The sequence below is a fragment of the Hibiscus syriacus genome, unplaced genomic scaffold, assembly GCF_006381635.1.
Source record: "Hibiscus syriacus cultivar Baekdansim isolate YM2019G1 unplaced genomic scaffold, ASM638163v2 tig00116937_pilon, whole genome shotgun sequence".
Lineage (NCBI taxonomy): Eukaryota > Viridiplantae > Streptophyta > Magnoliopsida > Malvales > Malvaceae > Hibiscus > Hibiscus syriacus.
In genome coordinates this window covers 1,057,900-1,081,290 of record NW_024063475.1, presented here as the reverse complement: position 1 = coordinate 1,081,290, position 23,391 = coordinate 1,057,900, and the positions used below count along the sequence as shown (strand labels likewise).

Below are 23,391 nucleotides of genomic sequence, written 5' to 3'. Positions count from 1 at the left end.
TTCCAATATGGGTTCATTTATATAATTACCTCTAGAACTTTCTTAAGAGCTGGTGTAAGCTACATTGCAAGTGCTATAGGAGTTCTATTATCCATGAATTCGATTACTGCCTCCAAATCAATAATTGAATTTGTAAAATTTTGATTTGAAATTAGGGTGAACGAGAAAATCCCTAAGTTTGTGGATGTTATCCTTAGCAATGGGAAAGCAACATCAATTACTGTTGAAGTACCTTACTTATCCCCTCGTTGTAGAAAATGCAAAATCTTCATAACGAAAAAGGATGCTTTGAACAATCTATTACTGTCTCAGAAACTACGCAAGTTTGGAGAAAAAAGGGAGAAAAGTCTACTACCTTACATGCCGGAACAGTTGGAGGTCTTGAATTAATGCAGGAACCGGGGTTACATTCTGCCAATGTCCAAGACGAACATCAAATTATACAAAAGCAAAATGGGAAAGAAACAGACCGAGTGGAAACGCAAACCGAACCAAGAGACACTGTTGCCACGGGTAGTCAAACTAACTTGGAAATTTCTTCATCAATGGGAAGAGCAAATGATGTCGTCCACCCAACTACAATCAATGATTCAAAGTTGAAGAGGAGCTGGCAACCACCGAACCTAATAATCAATTTAATTTGGACTTTTCTTCATCAATGAAAGGAGCCAATGTTTCAGCAGTTGAAGACGCGCATGCTACTTCCGATCCATCTGGAGGTGATCAATTAAATTCGGTCATCACATTGAACAGATCACAAGACGCAAATGTCAAAGCTACCGACCATGTTTCAACAATTACAAATGAGCAGACCACTTCCAAACCAGCTGCCACAACCAAGGACGTTGAAGTCAATCATTCGATTCCAAAAAGAAGTAGAGGAAGGCTACCAAAAGACAAAACAAAATCAGCATTAATTGGATCACAAAACAGGTTTCAAATCCTTAAGCAAGTGGATGAAAATCTACCAATCATAGACGACAAGGGAGGAAAATTCGGCCAGCATCTCTAGGTGTAGTAGTTTTGATTAATGATCTCAAATTCAAAAAGGAATCACCTAGACAATGCAAAAAGTCCAACAAGTCATGCTCATGGGGTTGCAATGGTCCTAATTCTCTATGATTATTAGTTTCTAGAATATTAGAGGATCCAACAATCCTCTAAAACAAGAAAAAGTCTTGCAAAGGGTTATTCAAAATAAAATCGATATACTCTGTTTACTGGAGACCCGCGTTAAATTGGAGAAATCAGTGGAAATTTTTAATTCCAAATTTACAGAATGGAATACATGTTCAAACTATGACTTTGTTCAAATAGGAGGATTTGGATTCTTTGGAAAAATCATTTAGACATCTCTCTTTGTCAAACTACAGCTCAGTCCATTACTATCAAAGGCTCTTACATGGGTAGTCCCTTAATCATTACAACTATTTATGGAAGCAATGATGGTATAACCAAAAGACAACTCTGGCAACATCTATGTGAATTGGAAACATTTTTTTGGATCCTTTCCTTGGGTTTGAGGAGGAGACTTCAACGTTATCTTACAATCGAAGGAAAGCTCAAATTATGATCTTATGGGTCCAACATTAACTCCTGACATGAAGTATTTTCAAGAAGTCACTCAAGATCTCCATTTTCAAGACCACCCTTTCTTTGGTCCGTCCTTCACCTGGAGCAACAAACAACAAAACTCTTTCCTTGCAAAGAAGCTTGATAGGGTGCTTATCAATCCCACGTGGGTAACTACTTTTCATCACTCATTTGTGGAATTCATTGCACCTAGCACATCAGATCATTGCATGTCACTAGTTTGGCTCAACAGGGAAGTTCAAGCTAACAGACCAAAAACCTTTCAAAATTTTCAACTTCTGGACTCTTCCTAAAGCTTAAGCGTCTAAAAGCATGCCTCAAGATCATAAACAAAGAATGTTACAGTGAGATTTCAGCTTGGGTGCATCAAAAGAAAAACGAGCTTGAACAATTTCAACTATCAACTCTATGAGGAGAAGACACTATAGAACAAGATTTAATTTTACAGAACGAGCTTTCATCTCTTGAAGAAGTAGAGGTCATGTTCTTAAAACAAAAAGCCAAAGTTCAATGGTTAAAAGAGGGTGACAAATGCACAAAATTCTTTCATTCAATTATCTCAAGCAAAAACAAAATAGATAACATCCAAATCCTCATCAATGACCAAGGTAGAAGACTTGAATCCTTTGATGAAATGGCTGTTGAGGTGACTGAGTTTTACTCAGGTCTTTTAGGTACGGTGTATCCCGGGGTAAAAAACTGTGATCCTAATCTTCTGAAAGATCTGATGCAATTTAATTTGCCTCCAGATTATTCATCTAACCTTGTAAATGAAGTAACTGGTGAAGAAATCAAAGAAGCCATTTTCAACCAAGGAAATGACAAAGCTCCAGTTCCTGATGGATTCACTCCATACTTTTTCAAAAAATTATGGTTTATGGTTGGAGAAGATGTAATAAAAGCTATTAAATACTTCTTTCAAGAGACTTTCATCCTTCCAGCCTTCAATGCTACTACTATTGCGTTGGTTCCAAATGTCCATAATCCCAATAAGGTTAGAGATTTTCGGCTGATTTCCTACTTCTCTGTTATATACAAGACAATTATGAAGATCCTACTCAAAAGGTTGACAACTCTACTTCCAGGAATAATCTCTCCCAACCAGTCAGCTTTTGTAAAAGGAAGAAATGTTGTTGACAACACCCTACTTGCTCAAGAACTGGTGAGAGGTTATGGAAAGAAATCTATCTCTCCTAGATGTGCCTTGAAAATTAACCTACATAAGGCTTGTGAATCTCTCCACTGGGTTTCCTTTCTTCCATTCTTAATGTTTTACAGCTTCCTAATACTTTCATTGGTTGGATTGAAACCTTCTTTACTGAAGCAAGATACTCCTTTTATTTCAATGGAAGTTTGATTGGCTTCTTCAAGGGTGCATGGGGAATAAGACAAGGTGACCCTCTTTCTCGATCTTATTTGTTCTTTCAATGAATGTGCTCTCCAAAATCCTCAACTTGGCTGCTACCAGAGGTTTGTTTGGGTACCACCCTAAATTCAAGAAGATCGGCCTCACTCATCTTTCCTTGCAGACGACCTTCTTATCTTCTATAAAGGAAACATTGAATAGTTACTGGAATCAATGCCCTGGATCAATTCTACGAACTGTCTGGTCTAAAACTTAATGCTGCCAATGCAAAGTAATTCTGCTGGAATCCTTTCAGGAATCTTAAGCATATTTTACAATCTACTGGATTCAAACATGGTTTCTTACCAGTGAGATACTTAGGGGTTCCTTTATTTACAAGGAAACTCTCTGAAAAGGATTGTGTATTTCTTATTGAAAAGATCAAATTAAAGCTTCATCATTGGTCGAGAAAACACTTGAGTTATGTAGGCAGATTAGAACTTATCATAGTTGTCTTCTTCAGTATAGTAAATTACTGGTGCAGACAATTTATTCTGCCTCAGACAATTATTAGCAGGATTGAACAACTTTGCTCTAGATATTTCTGGAAAGGAACTGATAAAGCCACCACTGGAGTAAGAGTTAGCTGGCAAAAAATTTGCCAACCGAAATCTGAAGGAGGACTTGGATTAAAAGATATCAAAACATGGAACAAAACATGTATGATACAACTTATCAGAAACATCCTTGCGGGAGAGGGATCATTGTGGGTATCTTGGATCAAAAGCTACATTATTAAAGATCAAGACTTTCTGTTAATGGAGGTTAAAGCAAATTCTAGCTGTAGTTTCAGGCGCATATTAAAACTTATGGCAGCTGCTACTCCTGTTTTATCTACAAGACTTCTAAAACAAAAGATTTCTGGAAAAACTACGGGTAAAGGAGATAAAGTCTCATGGCACAAATGATATGGTTTCCTCTACACATTTCCAAACATAGCATGATTACATGGATGAAGCTTCTAGATAGACTCCCAACTAAAGAGAGGTTCCTTAAAATGGGAATTGTTACTGATGGATCATGCATAATCTGCAAGGAGGCTACAGAGACTAGGGATCACCTGTTCAGTGATTGTACTCTGGAAAATTCCATATGGAATAATATTCTTAATCTCTCTAGTTTAGGCACTCCTCATTTACCATGGGTGACCATGTTAGACTGGGCCTGTAGTGCTTAGAAAGGTAAGTCCCTTCTCACTACCATCTTGAAACTTGCTTGGTGCGCTTTTATTTATTCCATGTGGGAGGAAAGAAATAAAAGATTATACTGAGGAAGCACAAGAAGTATGAAAGAAATTGTGAACTCTATTAAGGAGATTGTAGGTATTCAATTAAGAGGAAAGAATATAAATAGATTAGATAGTATGAATATTTACCTTTGTAACCGTTGGGGAGTTTAACCATCGATTTTGTTGTAAGTAGGTTGTAATTTATCCCATTTATAGGATATTTTTTGTAGCAGAACTCTGCATCTTGGGTAATAAAAAATTAAAATTTTCCACAAAAAAAAGCACAAAACCAATGGGAAACCTAACCTCCCTATCCTACACTTATCTCACCGATAATAATCGGTTGGCATTCACAAATTATATAAATAAGGATGCATTTGGAGTAAAGTTTTACTTTTAAAAAATAATATTATTAACTTCAAAGGAAAGGTCACATTTAAGTATACAAACCCTATTTTAATAATATATTTTATTAATGAAATATAAAATGACAAAACTCAAGAGTCATTACAAGTTTTGCATGCTCAACCTACTTTTAGAAAGAGCTATGCATTCTATGACCAAATGAATATAAGTTAATAAAAAAATTCAGTTGCGATTCTATTAAATTTTAGGATAAATTACATATTTAGTTACTAACTTATTTTTATAGTTTTTTTATCACTCAACTATTTTTTCTCAAAATCATACCTAACATTACATTTTAGTCCTATTTTCATCAATCCACGTTAAAAAATTAATGGTTATGCTAACATGTCATCAGAGATAATATCACGTCATCACTGAATAAAAAAATCAAATCAACAATTATGTTTATTTTAATGGTGGGTAATCAAAACAAAACCGAACAAAACATTAGGTATGATTTTTGAAAAAAAATAATTTGATGATCCAAAAGAAATCATGAGAATAAATGGTGACTACATACATACTTAGTGTACCTAAATTTTATTTAGAAATACAATAAAGAATAAAGAGATGTAAATTAATAAAAAAACTTCCATATTTGGAGAATTGCTAGATATAGTATCCCATCTGTCATTTTCCACAATATATCCTAATTCTAGTCACACTTTCCTTCCATTATTTGTTCCATACAATCCCATCTTGCATAAGATGCGTAGTTATTGTTGGGAAATAAACCGAGTACAAGTAATTTCCCTATAACCAGATTAGTGAGAATACGAAATAAAGTGAAAAAATAATACCCGAAAATTGATAACGGAGTCCAGCCAATTATGCATTCGTCTCCGGACTGCTGCAGTTCTTTTACTAAAGAGAAAATTTACAGGTGTTTACAAAACACACTTGAGAGAGAAGTGGAAGATTTTGGGATAATTTTGAAGCTAAATGGGTTAGGGTATTTATAGTTGAAGCTTAGGGACCAATCTTGTAAATACCCTAAAAATGCAATGACTAAAGTTGCGATTAACCTATTTATATTTTAATTATAGAATTGGGGCACCGATTCGTGCCCCTTTGTTGAAAAACCCATGCAAAAAATGGTGCCCTCCTCTATAGCCTCCATTGTTGACTTTACAATCTTTCACTTGAAGACTGATTTTAATCTGTCTTCACACCTTGATCAATGCAGCAACATTTCTGGTCTTGTTACTCTAGCATGCCAACTGAAGTTGAACACAACTTCAGTTTGTCCGTAGTCACCGTCTTTGTTAACATGTCTGCTTGATTTTGAGCTCCACTAATCTTTTCAAGTTTCAAAATCCCATCTTCCAGAAGAGATCGGATAAAATGATATCTCAATTGTATGTGCTTCGTTCTGGAATGAAAAGGCGAATTCTTTGCTAGATGTATAGCACTTTGACTATCGCAGTACAAGACATTGTTATCTTATTTCTTGCCTAACTCTTCCAAGAAACTTTGGAGTCAAACCATCTCCTTGCTGGCTTCCGTAACAGCGACATATTCTGCTTCAGTTGTGGAGAGAGCAACTATCTTCTGTAGTTGAGAAACCCAACTCACTGCAGTTCCTCCTAGAGTATAGACATACCCTGTAGTGCTCCTTCTGATGTCAATATTTCCGGTTAAGTCAGCATTTACATAGCCTGTCAGTATCGTATCTCCACCTTTGAAACAAAGGGCTTTGTTTGTAGTACCCCGCAGATATCTGAGGATCCATTTGAATGCTTCCCAGTGTACCTTGCCCGGATTATTCATGTACCTGCTAACAGCTCCCACTGCTTGAGCAATATCTGGTCTGGTACAAACCATGGCATACATTAGACTTCCAATTGCCGAGGCATACGACACCTTCACCATGTGTGCACGTTATTCCTCCGTCTTTGGTGACTGTTCTTTGGAGAGTCTAAAATGAACACCTAAAGGTTTACTTACTGGTTTAGCATCTTGCATGTTGAACATGAAGAGTACTTTGTTGATGTACTCAGCATGTAATAACATCAAAGTCCTAGACTTTATGTCTCTCTTGATCCTCATCCCAAGAATCTGCTTTGCAGCGCCCAGATCCTTCATAGCAAACTGTTTTGACAATTATTGCTTCAAATGTATAATCTCTTGCGTGTTTGAGCCTGCAACGAGCATGTCATCAACATACAACAATAAAATAATGAAACTGTTGTCGAACCTCTTGATGTAGCAACAATGATTTGCTTGGCATCTGGTAAAACCACTGCTACTCATGAAGCTGTCAAACTTCTTGTACCACTGTCTATGAGCTTGTTTTAAACCATACAAGCTCTTCATCAACCTGCATACCAAGTTTTTCTTGCCTACCTCTATGAAGCCTTCTGGCTGCCTCATATAGATTTCTTCGTCCAAATCACCATGAAGAAAGCTGTCTTTACATCTAATTGCTCAAGATGTAAATTCTCTACTACATTTTTTAACACCAGTCTGATTGTAGACAGTTTACGACTGGAGAGAAAATTTCATTGTAGTCAATACCTTCTTTTTGCTGAAAGCCTTTGACAACCAATCTTTCTTTGTAGTGTTTTCTCTCATCGTCCTCTTCTTTAATCCTGTAAATCCACTTGTTGTGCAGCTCTTTCTTGCCTAGTGGTAATTCAGCTAATTCCCACGTCTGATTTGACATAAGCTGTAACACCCCAACCCGTACCCGACCCGGATACGAGTCCGAGGTGTCATATTGACTTTTCAAACTTTGACTCTTGACAAAATTCAAAGAAAATTTAAAGCTTTCATTAAAGTAAAAGCAGTTTAGTTACATAATTTGACCACAATAACCAAAATCGATCAGAGCATATTTAACTCAATCAATTAGTACATGGAAACTATATTCAAAATAACAAAAATCATTTAACTCTCATTTTCTGATCTGAAATCTTGTAAGGGAGACGCTGACCTGTATTGCTCCTCACAGCTTCTATATTCACTTTCTGTAACCTGCGTGTGAAACACTCACATGCTAAGTCGATGACTTAGTGAGGCATAAAGAAAACACATCTAATGGAATTTATACCCACTAATCATGCATGACTGTTTTATGCTATCAAATTATACAACTCATTTACATATACATCAACATATATTCATGTATATTATGTAACAGATACCATAACCCTATCACATATATCATATCATGCAATTCATATCACAAATCATATATATATATCACATACATTGTTCTCATATCACCAACCTGTTTATCCTTACTAATTCCCTTGTCATTACTTCAATTCCATCATATGAGCATATAATGAATATAAACATATTATATATATTTTAATATGCCACAATACATTACTAATTTCTATAATCATATAATACATAAACGCATAGCATCTCATATCACCATGACATATATGCACTTCTACCATGTCACGAGAAATACACATATCATTATATCAAATTATGTTCTCTTTTCAAAGCCCATGTACACATGTGAGAACTATAGATATGTGAGTCTATAGAGGTTGTGCACTATGCTGTCACCACAGCTCGTATAATTGTACTGAACTGCCACTTAGAATTGCACTGGAGTGCCGCGTAGAATTACATCGTAGTGCCATATAATAATGTCCATAAGGACCACATATCATTCCTTAAGAATCATATACATATACTAGGGATCAAGTATGTGTCTCACCAGACTTCACATGTTCCAAAGAATACATATATGTCCGAAGGACCACATATCATTCCTTAAAATCATATACATATGCCAAGGATCAAGTATGTGTCTCACCAGACTTCACACATGTTCCAAAGAATACATATATGTCCCGAAGGACCGCGTAGACCCTCGACTCATGGCATGCCAACTATACCCCTAGCTCTCATGACACATAGCATGGACATTAATATTTATGTTAACATACATTCACATATACACATAGTCATGTAGTTCTTTCACATAGCTCATCGTCATATAAATCACATATCCCATATACATATAAACACATGGTTCACTTACGCGTAGAATATTTCCATATAATCGCATAGTCATATAATATTTCATATAACATATATTTTCTCTTTCATATATCTCATATCATGTATCATATCTTGTGATCATATAATCATGTTACTTATAATCACATAACTTCTACTCATAGGGTTCAACATCATTAAACTTAGTTCACTTTTTCATATTATCATACATTTATATACTCTTATATGTCCTATCAATAACCTATAAATTTACTCATATTCTCATATATACTATTTTAATATAATTTGTATAGTAATATTCTATAATTGTATCATATAATGATTTTACCCAAGTACTCCTTTATAAAGTTTATATTACAGGTTCAATTAGTATCATTCTATCCTATAAATAATTTCCACTTATTTTATATCATTTTCCCTTTTTACTCACATAAAACCATCTATTTATTTAGTTTAATTTCTCATGACTTCCACAACACTCTTTAATAAAACTTTGTAGCTCTTCACTTTAATACATAAACCATAGTTTCCTTTAATTTATCAATCTTCCCTATATAACTTATGTATCCTTATTTATGCCCTCGAATTTATAATATTCTCTTAGAGTCTCCTAACATTTCTCGTATAATCACTTATACCGTATCATATGACTTATACTTGATTATATTATTCTCTCATGTTCATTTCATTTCTTATGACTCTATCATATACTTATTCCATGTTCTTCCATTATTACATAATAAAGTTTTACATAAATCATATAGCATATACAAAGCATATCATTATCTTTAGTCATGCATATATACAATCAATGTAATACATATAATCACATATAGTTATAACCAACACATAATCATGTCTATGACTTCATGCATATTACTCTAGGAAATAGACTCATCGCAAGTCTTATTTCCATTAAACACTACATGTCACTAGTATGCACTCACCTTGGCCTCACTAGTCAATTCCAATCTCTTATCTTTCCCTTGATCGATCTTACTTGCCAAATGTTCTGGAATTACTTTACACGCAGAATCTACATAAATGTACATTTTGAGGCAATCATTAGATACTTACACCTTGCAATTGGATACTAGCAACTTAAACGAACTTATTAAACCCATATTCATAATTTTCCTTTAGGGGGAATCGGTTCCCTCCTGTGGGGGAATCGGTTCCCCTATGAGATTCTAGAATTTCTGGTTCGTTTGAGGGGGTATCGATTCCCCTTGAATGGGTACTGATTCCCCTAGCCCAAAAATCATATTTTCAACACGAAATTTACTTCATTTCATCTTAAACACTTCATATTTCAACCTCTTTTATATACTAAACTCAAACACACATACTTAAGCCCATTTGTACTTATTTAACCCATCTTAATTCTCAAAATCCTCTCCTCTTATTGAAATTCAATAATTATACTCAAATTTCAACATGTTCTAAATTCCTTTCTATCACTCCAAATCTCTTAATTCAACTATTGACAAGTCAAATTCAACTTAAAAATCAACTTATCAACTTTATTTCAAGATTATATTCAAAAACTGAAAATCTTTAATCTCTCATAATTCCACCATCCTTTGTTTTTAAGATGATTTAAGCTTTCCTTAAGCTTAATTATCATCCAATAATCATAACCAAATCCTAAATTCAGCTAAATATCAACTAACAAGAGATCTTACCTTTGCTTATGGCTTCACGGTGGAAAAGAAGAGAATGAAGAAGAGAAGTCTGGAACTCTCTCATTTTCCCACGTTTTATAATACTCAAAAAGGGAAGATAAAAATCTTTCCCATGAAAAGACCATTTTACCCCTTTAGTTCATCCATCTTTGCTATTTAATCCAATATTAAAATTCTTTACTTAAATCCCAAGACTTTTAATTTCATTTTTAAATTGAATACAAAACTTTCAAAATTTGCAATTTAGTCACTGACCCTGATTTGGGATGTTACATAAGCGAGTCCATCTCATCTTTCATGGAAGACTCCCACTTGACTGAATCCTCCACTTGCATTGCTTCATCATAACACTCTGGTTCACCATTGTCGGTCAGCAACAAGTAGTGCAAAGAAGGAGAATACCTTTGGGTTGGTTTAGGAATTCTGGAGGAGCGTCTCAGTTTTGGTGTGCCTGGTTCTTCTTGAACTGCTTCAGGATTGATCTGAATATCATTTCTAGAAATCTCCTCGAACTCAGCAAATTCCTTTGTTTCAGCTTTGGTATTTGAGTTGCTTGATTTTACAGTTGACCTGTCTTTGTACATCATATTCTCATTGAAAATGACATCTCTGCTTCTTATGATCTTCCGATTTTCATAGTCCCAAAACCGGTAACCAAACTCATCACCGCCATAAACAACAAAGGCACATTTGTTGGACTTAGCATCGAGTTTACTTCTTTTAGCAGAGTCTATGTGTATATAAGAAATACAACCAAACACTCTTAAGTGTGGAAGGTTTATTTCTTTCTTGCTCCAAACTTCCTCTGGTATTCTGCCATCAAAAGGAACTGAGGGCCCACAGTTGATCAGGTAAGCTGCACTATTGATAGTTTCAGCCCATAGAAATTTGGGTAATCCGTCATGTATCCTCATGCTTCTGGCACGTTCGTTTAGAGTTCTGTTCATGCGCTCTGCTACGCCATTCTGCTGCGGTGTCATGGGAACTGTTGTCTCCATCTTGATCCCATTGTTTGCGCAGAAATCTCTGAATCTCCTATTTCTATACTCTCCCCCATTGTCAGACCTCAACCGCTTGACTTTCAGACCGGTCTCATTTTCCACCATGGCCTTCCATTTTCTGAAGGTATCAAAGACTTCTGATTTTTTCTTCAAAAACTAAACCCACACCTTTATCGTAGAATCATTGATGAAGGTGACATAATATAATGAGCCTGCAAGAGATGAAACTGGAGATGGTCCCCATACATCAGTATGAATCAACTCTAACCTTTCTACCTTGGGTGTCTTGCCAGTCTTTGCAAAACTGACTTTCTTTTGTTTTCCAAAGATGCAATCCTCGCATAGTCCGACATCTACACTCTTTACATCTGGCAGCTTCCCTTTTGACAAAAGTGTCTTCATCCCTTTCTCGCTCATATGGCCAAGCCTTTGGGTGCCATAGGTTTGATTTTCCATCAGCATCTGCGGCTACAATGATATTCTCTAAATTTGAGGTTACATAAAGAGTACCAGTCTTCTTATCACGAGCAATGACGAGTGCTCCTTTGGAAATCTTCCATTTACAACCTGAAAAGGTTGTGCTATATCCTTCTCCATCAAGTTGTCCAACATAAATCAAATTTATTTTGAGACCAGGAATATGTCTCACACCTTTCAACGTCCAGGTGGTTTGGTTTGGCAACTTTAGTCGGATGTCTCATCCTCCAACGATCTTCAAGGTTTTATCATCAGCTAGATGAACCTTTCCAAAATCACCACTGACATAGTTCTCCATGATTTCTCGGCATGGGGTGGAGTGGAAAGATGCCCCTGAATCCAAGATCCATGATTCAATCAGACTGTTAACACTTAGAATCATGGCATCACCTGTCTCCTCTGTCATGTTGGCAGATCCTTGTGCGCCTGTATCTTTCTTCAGTGCTCGACAGTCTCTTTTAAAGTGACCCTTCTTGCAACAATTATAACAGGTAAAATCTTTCTTTCTTGTTCTTGATTTTCCCGTTCTAGATTTGGATCTGCCACGATTTGAATTTCTTTCTGAAGTTCTTCATCTGGACTCCGTGTGCAAGGCTGAGGAGGTTGATACTTCACCCGATTCTCTCCGTCAAATTTCTTCGCACAATACCAGATCTCGAACATCGTCAAATTTCAATTTACTATTTCCCGACGAGCTGTTAACTGCTGTAACAGTAGCATTCCAACTGTCTGGTAGAGATGATAAGAGAATTAAAGCTCGAACTTCATCATCGAATTCAATTTCCACGGAACTCAACTGGGTTGTGATTGTGTTGAGTTCATTCAAGTGTTGAGCCAATGATACCCCATTCGCAAATTGAATAATCGCCTCATCAAGTGCACTTTGTTTGAGGCCGATGACTTCTCATACATACTGGAGAGAGCCGCCATAAGACCCGTCGTGGTCTTTTCCTTTGCTATGTTGAAAGCAACATTGCAGGATAACGTCAGTCAGATAACTCCGAGGGCTTGTCTGCCGAGAAGAGCCCAGTATTCATTCTTCATGCCCTGTGGTTTCTTTCCTGAGAGAGGTTGATATAGATTTTTCTGGTACAAAAAATTTTCAATCTGCATCGTCCAAAATCCAAAGTCCGCACCATCAAACTTTTCAATTTTCACCTTTCCTTCGTCTGCAGCCATCGCTCCCACTCGAATCTGGCTTCGTTTGGATCGTTTCTGACAATCTTTGCGAACCACCGTGTATTAGAACACCTCCGTCGACAAATTCGTATCGCCAACAAATATTTTAATATTCATGAAATTCACTATTCACATGAACAGTAATAAATAGTAACCTCGCAAAAAAATTGACAAAATTCACAATCAAAAGCTCTGATACCAGTTGTTGGGAAATAAACCGAGTACAAATAATTTCCCTATAACCAGATTAGTGAGAATACGAAATAAAAGAAAAAAAAATAATACCCGAAAAATTGATAACGGAGTTCAGCCAATTATGCTTACGTCTCCAGACTGCTGCAGATCTTTTACTAAAGAGAAAATTTACAGGTGTTTACAAAACACACTTGAGAGAGAAGTGGAAGACTTTGGGATAATTTTGAAGCTAAATGGGTTAGGGTATTTATAGTTGAAGCTTAGGGACTAATCTTATAAATACTCTAAAAATGCAATGACTAAAGTTGCGATTAATCCATTTACATTTTAATTAAAGAATTGGGGCACCGATTTCGGTGCCCCTTTTGTTGAAAAACCCATGCAAAAAAAGGTGCCCCCTCTATAGCCTCCATTGTTGACTTTACAATTATATATGAACATCACTAGTTTTCTCATCTCAAAATTCTCTGCAACATTCTTAATTATCACTGCTGTTTGCTTTGAAAGAGAAAAAAGAACAGAAAATTTGTATTTTTTCCCGAGGAAAAAAATGGGAAGAGGGAAGATTGAGATAAAAAAGATAGAGAATTTGAACACTAGGCAAATAACATTCTCAAAACGAAGAAATGGGTTGTTAAAAAAGCAAGAGAGTTATCCATTTTGTGCGATGCTGAAGTTGGTGTCATTATTTTCTCCAGCACCGGCAAAGTTTATCAATGGTCAAGCACCAGCACGTTTTCATTTTCTCCATTCTTTATATATATATATATAACACATGCTTTAAGGGGTTTTCTTTTTCTTTAATGTAGCATGGAAGACACTGTTTCAAGGTACAATAGAGGGAAAGCAGTGGATGAGTCTACTGATAAAGAAAAACCAGAGGTATTGTGAATGATGAACTAAATTTGCTTGATTTGCATTGATTCTGATGCTGCTATTTTGTTGTGCATTTGTTTACCTTAAGCTGAATCCGAAACCTATTGATATTAACACTCTGAAAGAGGAGTATTTAAGGCTGCGTTCTGCATACATGTAAGTGTCTTTCTTCTTCTTCTTCTTCTTCTTCTTCGATTTTGCATTTGGAGAAGTAAAGAATATTTGGTAAATGAATTAGTTGCAGGAGGTTGAATGGTAAGGAGCTGGAGGGTGTGAGTTTCAAGGAGCTGCAACAACTGGAGCATCAGTTAAATGAAGGGATGTTATCGGTTAGACAGCATAAGGTACCCTAATACCCTTTAAAATAATTTCGAGTAAAAATTGTTAATTGATTAACGATTAAAGTATTTTACTCACGTGATATTTTTATATATAAATTAATGACGCGACATATATTATATTCACTTTAAGTGACTTAAAACATACCATGTCAATATTTTGAGTGAAAAAACATATTATGTCATTACTTTAGGTGATATGGAACATAAAACATCATCACTTCGGGTGACATGATAAATGCTACATCATCACTTCACATAAAATATCAAATGTCATATTATCATTTTACTTATCATGTCATCATTTTGGTGACATGATATGTTATCAATTAAACATATGTGAAAATGTCATTAGAATAATTTGTATTGATCGTTAGTTAACTAAAGATTTTCATTAACATGAACTATTATGACCAAAATTTAAAATCTTAAGGGTTAAAATACTCTTATATAAAGAATTAGAATTCAAAATAATCATCTATACAAATATTGGAGATTAATTTTTCCATTATATTTAAAATAAATATATGATGTTTTCAATATATATATATATATATAGAATAAATAATACATGTTAATAAAATTGATAAAAATGAAATAAAAAGCTGTTGAAGTGGAGGTGTGGGAGTTCCGGGAGCAACTTCTGCTGGAGCAGCTTAAAAGGGCTAAACTACAGGTAAATTATACTTTATGGACTTTACATTAATTTAATATATATGAAAATTCACACAAACTAAGTGATCTCAGTGATAAAAGAATTATTGTTATTTTTTTAGATTTTTTGTTCGAGCTTCATAAGCATTAGGAGTGTGAAAGTTCAATATCAAATGGTTGAAAGTTATCTTTATACATATATTACCTTGTACTTTTTTAGATTAATTAATATATATGTATATATACGAGGATCCAGTGGTTTTAATAATATATTTATTTTTCAGGAACAGAAAGCTCTACATGAGAAGGAGAGTCTACGTAAACAGGTACACATGAAAACTAACTATTATATTACAACTTAAAATAAGTGTTTGTAATATTCAATTTTCTCTATGACACACACATATATACTAAGGTTGAGGAGTTGCAACAAAAAACGAGCTCAAATTTACTACACCTCAATCCTCTTCAAATAAGTTTCTCTCCCAATACTTCAAAGCCTGTTTTTTATTTTGACTATGCTCACGGGACGATAACGATAACGATGACGATGACGACAAAGAAGTCATTCCAACACTTCCTTGCACTTGGACTTGGGTATGTATGATGGACATATTTCTTCATTCATAATAATAATAATAATAATAATAATAATAATAATAATAATATAATAATAATAATAATAATAATATAAAAATTGATTAGTTGAACATATAAAGTAAAAATGAAAATTGTGCATATCATTATGAAATATTTTCTTTAATTAATCTAGAGTGATTACAAGAGATATTATTTATTCAAAGACTCTCAATCATTTGATAATAATGTTCAAATACCCTTGCATATGATTGCTTTGAATTTAAAACGTTAGAGATAACAATTATTTTTAACCATTGAAATCGTCTTATTCGTATCATTGTAAAATAATATTAAAAATACTAGGATAAAAATGAGTGAATGAGTGATTTGACTGGTTTGATCATTAGTCTAATTTTTATATTATTGTGTATCACTTAATCAAGTGATATCAATATAGTAAAATAATATAAATTTATAAAAAAGAAGATAAAAATACGGTTTATATGAAATTTAGATAATTTTATATTTTGGGAGTTTATGTTAATTTTGATCAGATTGTCATAAGAGGTTGGGCGCAAAATGGAAATTGAGGACGAGTGAAGCTATTAGCAATGACTCAGGGAGTCAAGTGGCCCCACAGTGATTTGTTTGGATCCAATCTCCAAACAGTTAAAATTAAATTTCGAGTTAGCCGACATGACAAATCTTATTATATAATTTAAATTTTATTTTAAAATTTTTAAGTCTAGTTTAAAAAATTCAAGTCAAGTCATTTGTTTTAGTTTATGTTTAAATTAAATTATAAATATTTATGATGCTATGGTATTGGTTCCAATTTAAATAGTTTTTTATAATCTTATACAATATATAAATATGTCCATTTTTTTCATCACTTAACTATTTCTCACTCCTATTTTGGTCATTAAAGTTTAAAAATTTTTAATTTAACTACTCAACTTTTAAATTACTTATGTTTTAATCATTCTAATTTATTTTATTAATAATATTCTGTAACATTATATTTTTTATTATTTAAAATAAAAAAAATAAAATTTCAAAGTTAAGCAATTAAATTAAAAAATCAAACTTCAATGACCAAAATATGAGTGAGAAGGTAATTGAGTGATGAATGATGTAATTTACCCATAAAAAGTGTCAAGTCGTAACAGTGCCGCTAAGTTTTTAACGGTGAGGTATTAAAATGAAACAAAAACTAAACATTAGGTATGATTTTAAAAAAAATGAAAGTTTAGATATTAAAACATATTAAAACTGATAGTTTAGGTAATAAATGCATAATTTACCCATATTTACTTACAATGGTGGCACAGTATGTCCATTGAAGACATGTTGTGGCTCTCCAGCTATGGAATATGCATTAGACCACTTCATATGATAGTGGGAATATAAACAAACTTCATGTTTTCTCACTCTTTATTTCATGTTTCCCGTACCTAATGTGTGTGATTGATTGATTGATGTTACATGAAAATAATAGTATAATTCGAATCGATTCGGGTTGCATATATGATTTTGGTGAGTTTGTCAACATGGATTTTCTATATATAAAGACTTGAACTCGAGACATACTTAAGTGATATAAAGCTACTTCCATTAGAACCAACCTCGTTGGACAAATAATGAATTTAAATTAGATTAATTATGTTTAATTTAGTAGTTTTAAGTATTGTATAAAAGATAATACTATGTTGTATGGAATAATTAAGCGCTCAATTAATATATTTTCAAATTTTAATTGCTCTTCTATATTGTATTTACTATATATATGTAAATAATTATAATTTCTAATAGTTATGGGAGAATATAATCAATAGATTAGTAGTAGGAATTGAAAGCGAAGGGTGATGATGAATTGACGATAGAGCTGCTCGAAGGAGAAATTATTTTATGAACCTTTCTTATTACGTATGAACTCAACAATAAAATTAAAATGTATTAGTAATTTTTTCTTAATATCATTAAATTTAAGCTTAAATTTTAATCATTTCTCTCTTTTCATATCAATATTAAATTTCCATCTCTTCTTCAACCTCTTAACTCTTCCTTCCCTCCTCTCTTCCTTAACTACAATCACTATAGACTCATAGCCACCGTCACTTTTATTCCCTCCTTCTCATGCTTGCAACCTAAATCATGTTATCTTCAATACATATTAAGTTAAATCGTAATCAATTTTGCAGAAAAAATCAATTGATTTTACTTTTATTCTGAGATGTAATCAACATTGATCTTAAAATACAAAAAAAAAAAAATAGCCAATTCTTAATTCTCACACTTTATAAGTAATTTCATAGAGAGAAAAAAAGAAAGGAATTCCATGAAGCAATCTAATAGACATGGTCTGCAATATTTAACCATAACTTCGTATATACTAAAGATAAAATGATTTAGGTTGTAAGCATTGGTGGGAAGGAAGGAAAGTAACAGTAATGGTGATTATGGTTAAGAGAGAGAGAGAGAGGGTTAAGAGGTTGGGGATGGAAATTCAATGTTAATACGGAAAGAAAGAAATAATTAAAAATAAGAGTAAAATATACAAATAATCTTTGATTATAGGGTGTTGATTTTATCATATCTTAATAGTTAGGTTAACATCCAACTCAGTTTGTCATCCATTTTTAACGAAAAATGATGATTTGAAACATACTAAATAATAGGGTGACATTTTATTACTTTTAAATTCAAAAAACAACCTATAATTAAAGAATTATTTTATAATTTTTAATAGTTAGAGATTCAATAAAATATCACCCATAATCGATGGACTATTTGAATACTTTATCCTAAAAATCAAGTCTAAATTTAATGATGATAAAAGAAAATATGACATTTTAATTTTATTTGTTGAGTTTATATTCTACATGGAGAAGAGGACTCAACTAAAAGAAAACACTGCGTGTCTGTGCGTATAAATAGGGTGTGGTTAAGCGTGCAAGGAAAAGGATCATCATCATCACCACAGCCCACGAGCAGCCATTGTTTGCCTTTACATTTCCCACCCTCATCACCACTTGTGTCTCCCCCCTTAATCAAACCAGACCTCATTTTCTTCCATTAAAATCTTCTCAACTTTCCTCATTCACCATGAAACACCATCAACACCTGCCTATCCTTCCAAGAAGCAGCACCTATAACTGCAATTCTTCAAGAAACAAGATCAACCCATCCAAGTTTCCCAGATCAAATTCATTCTCGGTCCCTCAAAACCATGAATTCTCTCACAAATCCCTTGTTCCTACACCTGTCTCTTCATCTTCTCCACCTTCCATTCAGCGTTTCTCTTCTCTCCTTCGTTCCCTTCTCAAGATCATAGCTTTCCCCAATTTCATCCCCGCCTCTTGCAAATGGTTGACCCTCCCAACTCACCTCTCTATAACCCCTTCCCTCGGTCGTAAAGTTACCGGAACTCTCTTTGGCCACCGTCGTGGTCACGTCAGCTTCTCCGTCCAGGATGATCCCCGATCCGAACCGGTTTTGCTCCTCCAACTGGCTATGTCAACGGCTACTTTGGTCAAGGAAATGTCATCGGGGTTGGTCCGGATTAAGCTCGAGAGTACTGGGAAGGCTCCGGGTAGAAGCGGGAGGCTGTTCCATGAGCCACTGTGGACTATGTATTGTAACGGGAGGAAGAGTGGGTATGCGGCGACGCGCAAGTGGGCGGAGTCGGATTGGCGGATGCTGAGCACCGTGCAAAGCGTGTCGGTGGGTGCCGGAGTGATTCGGGTGGCGGAGGATGGAGGGAGTGAAGGTGAGTTGTTGTATATGAGGGCCGAGTTTGAACGAGTGGTGGGGAGTCGCGACTCGGAAGCGTTTTACATGTTGAACCCTGATAACAATGGAGGCCCTGAGCTCAGCATTTTTCTTCTTAGAATATGAATTTGTTCATCAACAAAATAAATGAGTTGTAAAAAATTATTAGATGTTATAATGGGACAACATAAAATTTTATGTTAAAAGATATGAAATTAAGAAATTATATTAAAAAGATAAAAAAAAATCTAAAATATAAATTAATCTAAAAATTCTAAGTGTTTCGATCGCATCCCAATATTCGTCAATCTATCTCTGATTGAAGTAATATATTTTTTAGGATATTTTTCTAGTTGGAATTTGCTTGCTCAGTGACATTGTAATTTTGCAATCTGCAGTATATATATATCCGGCACCCGTCGATCCATCGCTGATCGTAGTAATGTATTTTATAGGATATTTTTCTAGTTGGAATTTGCTTGCTCAATAATGACATTGCAATTTTGCAATCTGCGGTATTGTATATGTATTGATGTATATTATGTGGTCTTTTGGCTTCTCAAAAGCTATCATTTCGTATAATTCCAAGCCTCCATCATTTAGTATTATATTTTAAGGTAAAGTATATAAATAATTCATCGGTTATAGAACATTATTTTGTTGAGTTTTCTGACTATTAAAAGTTAAAAAATAATCATTCGACTATAGGACATTATTTTGTTGAGTTTCCCGAGTATTAAAAGTTATAAATAAAATGATCATTCAACTATTCATATGTTCCAAATTCGTCATAATCTATTAAAAAAATTGGTGATCATCTGAATTGGACACTAACTTGTAGATTGAAATATGATAAAATTTGATCCCCAAACCGTTTAAGTTGTATTTTTGGATCGACTCTTCGTTTATATTATGTTGTCGAGTCAATGCTTGAAATATTATATTATCGAGTTAGTGTTGGAAAACAATGGTAGTTTTAGTAAACATCGTTAAAATATAGTTTTATCACATCCCAATCAGTAGGTTAACGTCCAGCTCAGACGACCGTCAATTTTTTAACAGAAAAGGATAAGTTTAGAACATATGAATAGTTGAATGACCATTTTATATCTTTTAATAGTTGTCGACACAAATAAATTTTAGAGTGCACACTATCAATAAAATATATAATTAATTAAATAAAATTTAAATTTTAGGATGGGCCATCTTCATCCTTCCATGGATCCACCACAAATAGTCACGATCAATAAAATCTAATTAGTATTTAAACCCAACATATCAATTCAATTAATGGTGGATTTAATATTTTAGGCTATAACATACTATCAATAAATCTAATGAGTATTTAAACCTAACATATCAATTCAATTAATGGTGGATTTAATATTTTAGACTATAACATTCTTAATTCCTAATGTACATTAATTAAAATGTTAATTTAAATAATAAGGAGAGTAAAATAAAATTTGAGTTTAGCACAAGAATTACTAATAAGCTTTAACACAAAATTATTTTTGGAATAGCATTCTTATTATATAACATGTGATTACAAATTTTGGAACAATTAAGGGAGTATTATTCTTTCTTAAGGTCTGGGATTCGAATATATACGTTTACAGGGTGTATGTTTTCGATAGCTAAGTAAAATTATGAACAAATATTATTTTATAATCACCACGGACTATTAAAAAAATGTTATACTAGTGTGTGTATGAGAATATGAGGATTAATTTCGTTGACTAAGTATACATAATTATAATTAAATAAATAATCAACTTAATCAAATTAGTAAATAAACATAAGTAACTTAATATTTTCAATTTATTTAATTAGTTTGTTTAATTTAAACACTTAATAGACTTAATTTTTATTCTTTAGAATAAATTGTGTATATGTAAATAATTTAATTTGAACATAAAATTAAATATATGAATGTTTTTTTGAATAGTATGGAGTGGTTACAAGATAGTATTTGTTAAGAATTTTTCTTAATTATTGATAACGCACACATACACCTTGCAAATACACTTAATCCAACCCGAAACCGTTAAAGAAAACAATATTTTCTTTTACCACCGAAACTGTTTTATAAGTTCAAAGATATAAATATAAAATAATTTAATCTAAATTAATAATAGGGTAAACTACACCAGATACCACCAAACTTAGGTGATGTATCGTTTATACCATTGAACTTTTAATTTTGCCAATTATAGCATTAAAATTTGGTTTTCATTTCAATTATACCATTACGTCGTTAAATCATTAACAGTCAAATCAAAACGACGTCATTTTGTTGATGTGTCTACGTCGACAGCCATCAGCCATGTTGACAATTATAAGCCATGTCATCGTGTCGTTAATGATTTAACGGTTCAAAGGCATAATTGAAATGAAAATCAAAGTTCGGTGTGCTATAATTGAAAAAATAAAAAATTCAGTGCTGTAATTAGTAAAACTAAAAGTTCAATGATATAAACGATATAATATCTAAATTTCAGTAATATCTTATGTAATTTATCCTTAATAAAATCATTTTACCAAACGCACAGGGTAGCCGAACCAACACAAATCACCCACCCAGGAAACATTCTTCAATGGGATTATTACAGGCCATAGCATTGCCTTATCTTTATATCAAATCTCCTTCATATCTGGAAAAATGTCTCCCATGAATATTTTATAATTTATACACATGCATACGATCAACATATATAAATAAATATGCACGAATCAAGTTTCATATGTAGTAAAGAAATTGTAGTTATTTCTTGAGGTCCGAGTTTGAGCACCATAGAAATTAGGGGTGTGAGCGTTCAATGTCAAGAAGTTAAGAGTTATCTTTGAACAAATATTGTTTTTTACTTATCTCAGATTAATCAAAATATATATATATATATATATATTTCTGCATTTTTAAAAATTAATGTTACATGTATCCAAAATAATTTAATCTTTTATGTAACAGAACTAATTTATATAAAATTAAAATAAATTCATACATAAAGACAATTGAATAAGTAATTCGAAAGTTTTCATTTTTCTTTTATTTTTATATCTTCCATCCCATTGATTGTCTGTGCACCTTATTTATATTATCTATATTGTTGATAGATATATTTTTATCTAGATATATCTTAAATACAAAATCTTAAATACAAAAAATAAAAGACTAAACACAACACAAAATTTCTCTTAGGTCCATAATTAATCCTATGTACCATAATTAATCCTATTATGTGTATGGATCCTTAGAATTAGTGTATTCTTTTCTATCCTATATCCCACGGTTTCAGATCCATGATATAGCCAAGCATCATAACATCTTCTACCCATCTTGTATGTTGTCCTTTCGCTTCCGTTGCACAATCAACGCTTTCTTCTTAGTGTTTAATTTTTGTTGGTTCTCTAGTTATTGTAGACTCGGTTGTAATTAAGGATGGTCAAATAATCTGTACTTGATGAGTGTGATAGGGTTGTTTTTTTTAATTTAAGTTCAGGTCAGATCGAATTTTATGCATAAAAAATAGAACCACATTTAAGGTTATAAACACTTTATCCCAGCCGACCGACCCGGGTATTTGTTTGACATTGTTTTTGAAAATTGATTTTGAAAAGTAATGTTAGAAAGTGATTTTGAAAATTTAAGTTTAATATAGTGTTTGGTATTACTGTTGAAAAATACTTTTAGTAAGATAAAATATCTATTTTAGACGTTATATTGTAAATTAAAAGTATATTAATTTAACTGGCTCATAAGCAGTTCACCATTAGACTCTTCTCCAATTCTTCTTCCTCAACAGTCAGTAACACTCTATAATCAACACTGATTTTTACTGCTGCGTATGGTTGATGTTTCTGTTGCATATGGATTTCACCGTATTAAAATTCCTAAGTTGAATGTCTACTATTCGCTTTATCAATGTTTTACCTTTTAGTGCTTAAAATATATTATTATTCGGGTTGGGTTACGGGTGGAGTTGCATGCTATTCGGGTTGAGTTTGTTATGATATAGGG

General features: G+C 33.2%; 1 protein-coding gene and 1 pseudogene across 1 annotated transcript; both read left to right on the top strand.

Annotated features, from left to right (window-relative positions):
- Window positions 1-13,965: 13,965 nt before the first annotated feature.
- LOC120188005 lies at window positions 13,966-16,245 on the top strand (annotated as a pseudogene).
- A 2,343-nt stretch (window positions 16,246-18,588) lies between these two features.
- Window positions 18,589-19,545, top strand: LOC120187992 (protein MIZU-KUSSEI 1-like). Its single transcript, XM_039191564.1, has one exon. It carries the CDS (start codon window positions 18,708-18,710, stop codon window positions 19,497-19,499), a length of 792 nt encoding a protein of 263 aa, XP_039047495.1. The 5' UTR covers window positions 18,589-18,707; the 3' UTR covers window positions 19,500-19,545.
- The last annotated feature ends 3,846 nt before the right edge of the window (window positions 19,546-23,391 follow it).